The sequence below is a fragment of the Numenius arquata genome, chromosome 26 (genome assembly GCF_964106895.1).
Source record: "Numenius arquata chromosome 26, bNumArq3.hap1.1, whole genome shotgun sequence".
NCBI classification, from domain to species: Eukaryota; Metazoa; Chordata; class Aves; order Charadriiformes; family Scolopacidae; genus Numenius; species Numenius arquata.
In genome coordinates, this window is record NC_133601.1 from 5,432,118 (window position 1) to 5,439,111 (window position 6,994).

General features: G+C 44.4%; 1 protein-coding gene across 1 annotated transcript; it reads left to right on the plus strand.

Annotated features, from left to right (window-relative positions):
• The first annotated feature begins 2,499 nt into the window (after window positions 1–2,499).
• Window positions 2,500–6,994, plus strand: LOC141475650 (gastrokine-1-like). Its single transcript, XM_074164097.1, has 6 exons — window positions 2,500–2,511; window positions 3,106–3,159; window positions 3,534–3,743; window positions 3,962–4,072; window positions 5,524–5,662; window positions 6,876–6,994. The coding sequence occupies exons 1-6, from the start codon at window positions 2,500–2,502 to the stop codon at window positions 6,992–6,994; spliced, it is 645 nt and encodes a 214-aa protein (XP_074020198.1).

Genomic DNA, 6,994 nt, shown 5'->3' on the forward strand with positions numbered 1-6,994 from the left:
CCTGTGGCACAGCACAACATCACACAGCCCCGGCTGTCACTGCCCTGTGTGCAAAGCGGGCAGCAGTCTGGCAGGGAAACAGGGGTTCCCTCTCCCAGGCTCCATCCAGAGAGTCCACAGTCCCCTTGGCAGGGAATACCAGGGCACAGATGCTTCCAGAAAGGGATGATATCTGTGCCAATACCATCTCGTTTCAGGCCAGAATTTCAACGCGAGGGTACAAACCATTTGCAGCAAGGTCCAGCCTCTTGCAAAATTACTCTATCTTCACGCACATGGATTTCTGATTTTATGACAATAGCACACATTCTGATGCTTAATACATCTCCGAGCTTCTTTTTATTCCACGAAAAACTTAAATTAACCATGTGTGCTATTGTAACGATTTACAGTAGACAGGGAGTGACTACTGAACCAATGAAGCAAAGTATTTGCTTCTTCCAGACCCTAGGATTTTAATTGCAATATCACATTCTGGCAGGTTTCTTGCTCTCATTGGGATGCCGCTACATTTCACAGTGATCATTATTCAAATTTAAACTAATTCTGGTTTAGACTGATAGGGAAGAGAACAAGACTCCAGAAGAGATTGCTGAGTAGAGACATGACAGAAAGACTCCAGTGAACCTGAAGAGACACCAATGCTCTGCCTCTCAAAATGCCCATGTAAGTTCAGAGACATACAGATATTCTTAACAGTGCAGGAGATTGAAGTTGCTTACCTTGCAAGAAGAGATCCCTCTCAACAAGGCTGAGGCCTGAGCTTTATCACTAAATACAATTTCCATGATCTACAATGATAGCTTCAGGAACTCGGGATGTCTGGAAAACACCAGATCTTCACCTCCCCTAATTTAATTAAAATTGTAACTTAAATTTTGAGGGCCACCCATCAGCATGCCACATCAGCATCACAAAGTCACAGGATTTTATCCTAAGGCCTACTGCTTTTTTTCTGTTATCCCACAGCAGGCAGAATATGCAGATTCAACTGCATTTACATTAGAAAAGACACCTGGAGGACTGTATTGGTGGAAAAAAGTTCGAAGAGTGACTTCATTACAATTAAAAAGCAACAATATAATCTAATTAATGTATTTGAATACCCCCATGTACTTCAGACAAATTCGGGATGCTGATAGAACCCGAATCATGAGGGAATTTTTTTTTAAAAAAAAACCAAAACATATAAAGCTATACTCTCATTGACATACCGACAGCAGGTCTAACACCAATCTTCTGGGAAAAAAAAAAATCTTCAACAACTTTAAAATAAAAAAGCTGGAGTGACATAGAGGCCCCGGCAATGCGCCGCCGCCTCAGCAGGGTTTTCCCGCCCTTTTGCTCCCCCCCCTCAGAGCCCGCGCGCCTCAGCTCTGCCGCTGCGCCCGCTCCTCAGCACGAGGGGGCAATTCGTGTCAGGCCACCAAGGAGTTTTCTCCACGTTTTTTTTCTGTTTGGTTCCCCCCCGGCCCCCATCCTCTGTCCCCAGCGGCGCCACAAGCGGGCGATGGCGGGTACGATCGCCCTTAGGGCCCACACACAGGCCGACGTTTTTCACAGAAATCCATACAAGCTTGTACAGAACCAAGAATATAACCAGCGTTTGGCATAACGGTATGTATCCAAAGTGTCCCTTTGGACTTGCAGACTCGACTCAATGAATCTGAGACCAGATTTAATTTAATATTGCACTTGCAGCACTGCTCAGAAGTGACTTTTCTATATTAAAATACCCTACTTTTATTAAGAGCGTGCTGGATTCCAGTTGAAAAGTAGTTTTGCAGTCTTTACCTGCCACAGACTCGGGTTGCACACAGAAAGAAAAGACCAACTTGACACAAAGACCAAGTACTCAAAAACCTCCCTAACTGAATGATCACTTCTTTCAGTAAGTAGTTGCTGAGGCGAGGAGGGGAAAAAGGGTTCTTGCCACCTAAAAGAACAAAGGGGCAGCCACAGACCCGCAGGTGTATGTCACATTTCAGCTTGAACTGCCTATTTATTGTAAAACGATTTTCAGTGGCAATGGGGTATTTGGGCCAAATATTTTGGTGGGCCCTGTGGTTACATGGTAACATACAGTACATTTTGGAAAGTACACAGGCTCTTATTTCTTTTGTGTTTGGTCTACCATAAGGCTTTTCTTTTAAACCCCAGGCTATCTCCGGTCTGAAGTTTGATGTGAACTTTCCAAAGCAATTAGTACATGTCAGAAGATTGCTAGAAAGCATGATTAATTTTTCACGGCAAATGGATTCTTATCTGATAATCAATCATCAGACTCTGGAAGGTCAAAATTTGCAGAAGTACAATCCCCGTATTTATGAAGTAGTTTCAGCAGGAAATACTTTTCAGTGACAGGCAGACAGGGATGCAAATGACAAAATAATTTTATGGCAACACTTCACCGTTCCACGCCTCATTCTGAAAACGTATATAAGGTGGAGGGTTCACCTTGTTCGTTCTACCTGCACCGGCATCAGCTCTGCAGTCAAGATGAAGCTCACTGTGAGTATGCATGCTTTGCTTTCCTTAGAAACTAAAACTTTGATTCAAACCGGTTGCCTTTCTCTCTCAGAAGTGCCTAGGTGTGTCTATAGCAAAAAGGTGTTCTCTGGGGAGTTTTTCCTCCTCCAGAGTGAGCAGTTCAGACTCTATTGACCTAATCAGATAAAGAGGTAAGGATTCTTTTAAAGGCTTAGCTATCCATTAGTTCATCTTCAGGAAGCCTGATCCAGGTCCTTTTTTGTCAACGCTCTCGCGAAACCAGAGCATTGCACTGATGGATCAACCGCTTCCTTGTAATGCCGAACCAGAAGAAACTTACATTCCTTCTCCCCGTCCCTGTAAAGGGTCTGTCTCAGAAGGGACTTCAGAGTCGGCTCTTAAAAAAGCAACCTCCTACGTGTCTAGTTTGCACTATTCTAGCGTAAAGCAAGGATGACTCACTTTAGGTGACTAGGGTAATTCCAATATGAAAGCAAAAAAGGATGCAAGGAGTACACTCCAACACCACATCGGGAAAAAGGCACTGGTTTTCTCACAACCAGATTTAGTCAGCCAGGTCTGCAGTTACAATTGTGTTTTTGATTTTCATTTCAGATTGTGGCTACCGTCCTTCTTGGACTCTTGCTGACTCCAGCCCTTGCTGAATACGTGAGTATAGGGACCAAGCTACGCACACGTTGCTGCTGTTGCTGGATTCCCTCCTTTCTGAATTCTCCTTGCTTCTTTCCCCATCCCTTTGGACCACAGGAATCTAAAGCTTCCTTCATGCATAAAACTCTAAAACCACCAGGAGACATTTGTAAGATACAGAAATTATTCATTGAATCTATTACAAAGATTCTTACGGCTACTCCAGAATGCCACAGCCGTATTTTGTTGTCATTTTGACAACACGGTGGTCACTGGAGGCGCTCCCTGTGGGCCGCGTTCATTCTTATTTATTCAGCAATTTTCTGAAGCTCTGGGGAGATAACTGAGTCTAACTTGAAAGTCTGAATGTGTTCTTTAATTTTGTTCTCTAGCCCCAGCAAACGGGTGGAATTGATATCGTAGGCGGAGGTCAAATAATAGATGGAGGTCAGCTCACAGGTGGAGGCCAGCAAATCGTAACCAAGCAATTCCCCATTGTTGGAGGCTTCCAAATCATCACCATCAACAGGTACTTGCGTGTGGCAACTATCGAGCAGAGGAGCAACCAGGGGTCATGGAAAACCGTTTGGAACTACAACCTGGTGAGTGGCGAGGAGCGTGCGTTTCAGAAAATGTGCAAGGCGACAAGCTCCATTAAAGCTGAGCAAAATACAGGACTTGTTTCTTTTTTCTTACCACTTTGAGACCAAGTTCTGGGGTCAAAATTATCTGCATTTCTTACTTTTTTAAATACAGGTGTTATTCCAATCTCAATTACTGGAAAACCGAGTCCCTTATTGTCCATAACTTTATTTTGCAGGGCTACGTTGCAAGCAAGGTGCAGTCACAGGGAACCTGCTACGTTTCCGTAATGAACAGAAATGTGATACCTCGCTTTGATTCCCTGCTCTTCCTGGCTGAGCAGAGCATGGTAAGATGAAAAAGGAGCAGTTACTTGCAAAGTTGTACGGCCGTGCAAAGTAAACGGATGTCAGAAGCACTGTTATTTTCAGAGGCTTTTAAACCCACAGTTTATTTAAAAGCCATTTAGATCACACCGTTGATTATCAAGTTTCATATTGCTTATGATTGTGTTGGGTCAATGGTTGGTCTCGATGGTCTTAAAGGTCCCTTCCGACCTAGACAATTCTGTGATTCTGTGAAGGATTGGAGGAGGGTTTTCCTGTTTTTTCTGAGGCTGCAGATCACGTAGATGATTTTGATAACGTTTTCAAAGGTTTCTTAGATGGACTGCTTTTTAACACTCGTTTATGCTTAAAGATTTTAGATTTTTGGCATGGTCCTCTTCATCATCTCACAGACTTTGAAGGCTAATGATCCCATTTTTTTTTGAAGGCAGCTCTAGTTGAGGAAGAACACATAATCCAGTAATGAGAGAAAAGTTTCAATAAGATTTCAAGCTTTCCAAACTTTTTCAAAACAACTAGGCACCCTACAAGCCCACAGAATTAGCAGCGACATCTTAAAAATGATCTTGGCATTCAGCTTACTAACCTTTTGTAGATACTGCCTTCTCTGGAAGTCTGAGAACTGAGTCCTTCTAAAACTCCTGGCTACGTGTGTCTTTGCCCTGGAGTTCTTCAAGCTGTTTCGTAACCGTGCTTTTTCTTTCTTGAGAGGATGAGATTTTCACAAGTAGCAGGGTTTAGTTATTCTGAACAGACTTCACATGGCTTCAGAATTTGCCATGGGAATGGTTTTTCAAAAGAAAGAGAGTAGGTGCATCAACTCCCCCCTTCTCCCACCTACGTTTTCTCTGAGGAAGTTTAGCTCTGCGGGTTGCTAAGAAACAGTCTGAAACCTTCAATGGCATTCATTATTTTTGGATAGTAATAGCCATAAATAGTTCTGAGACATTTCAATACAAAATGGCGTTTTTCATTTCGGAACATTGCTTTGCAGGGGCTATTGTTCAGGCCTCCATTTTCCTTTGGGGCCCAAGACGGCACCTCTATAGTCCACAGCCGTTCCCCCATATTAATTGTCTGAGCCCCAAGAGGAATCCTGCGGCTGTAGCTGAATAAGGAGAGGTACAAACCAGCAGGAAAATACAGGCATCCAGACACCAGAGCACTCAAGTAGGAGACGAGAGGTGAAATTCATTGGAAACAAAGCACTCTGGAGCAGTTCAGAAAAACCTGTCCCACTGAAACCCTCAGAGTTCTCCAAGAGGTCATGAGCACCACCTGCAAATAGCTTTAGTGTGAATGGATCTGCCCAGAGTTGCTACTGCCCTCTTTGCTTCCCGTTTGAGACGGCTGAACAAAGAGCCTTCCAAGTTACAACCTGAGCGCGGGAATATGCATAGCATTGAGCGGATCGAGGCACTGATCTTGCTGAATGATGTTATTTGATGTTTAGGGCCTGAAAGGTCAAGGACAACCTACAAAGCAGATCACACTTGTCGTCAAGAACGCCGTCCGTGACCTCACCTCTTACGGAACAGACATCGTCACTATGTGCAGAGGACTCACAACCTACCTGACTTACGAAGTTTACGGTGAGTGCAAGTAAATTATGTCTGTAACCAACCAGGCGTTTTTTTCCCCTTGGGGAATAACACACAAACGCTGCTCTTCCAACTGGAGACGGGCACAAATCAAGAACCTGGGGAGTTGCAGAAATGGTGCAGTGTCTCTGCAGGCCAGCACTGGAACAGGGTTGAGTCACAACCTCCATAAATGATCTCATCCAAACCCTTCCTACTCCCGTCAGTAAAGTTTAAGGAGGCTTAAGCTTTGACCCAGAATGTTGCAGATCGACCTCCCCTGTAATGCCAAGGTAAAGAAAAAGGGTGGTCCTAAGAACCCCTCTCCTTCCCTTCAGAGATTGCCCCTAAGTTTACCGGCGAATCCCAACAAACACTGGGGTTTGATAATACTAAGGCAAATTGCTTCATTCCCGGTAGGTTTGTCAGAGGTGGAAGCATCACTTTACCCAGGAGTTTAATGACCTGCGCTGCACAGGATTCTCCAGGCATGTCAAAGCCTGACAGGGCGTATGAACTCGCACTAGCATAACCGTACAGTGCACAGCAATATATAGTGACAGAACAGAGTGTAATAGTGCCCCTCTCTACTGCAAAACCAAAAGAATACGGAAGAGCAAGTCTTTGTGATCATTCATTGCTGAGTTAAAGATCCACCTGTGTTTGGTGACTCCAAAAGAATCTTTCACTCCTCCGTGTAAAGTATTTCTATTACAGCGATTATTAAAAACATTGCTCGCTCAGAGCAATAAAATACGCTCTTGTAGGCGGCCAGCCAGGGCTCTGGAGACCAGTATAAATCAACTGCCCTGCTGTGGGTGCCATATTCATATCCTGACCGTGTGCAATGGAGTTGCCTGTATTGAGGGGAAAAAAAGAAATTCTTTTAAGACGTATGGAAAGGACCTAGGTTTGACTCGGAGGAGTTAATCCTGAAGCACCAGCAAAGTACTCTGAGCCTCACTGCAAGCTGATTGCCTGCCAGCCCTGTCCTGAGAAAGGTGCTCTTCAGATCAGGCATAGCACGTTGCATCCTGACACAGCAGCGTTTCCACCTGCTCGCTGCGTGCTTTGCCGATTGCTTTGGTACTCGAGATGGCTCAGTTTGATTCCAAATGCAAGTGCAACGTGCCAGGTGTTATGGGCTGCCGCTGAATGCAAAGACCACTTTGCACCATCTTAGGTATGACCTCACGGTGTTTTTTTCCTTTTCTTGTTTTTAAAGGACCGCAAAATACATACAATTACGGAACATGCACTATACTTGATGTCCTGCGACTTGTGGACCTTAAGTATTGTCTGTCAAACAGCAAGGGCGTGGTCAACGGCTACCAACCTTTCTGA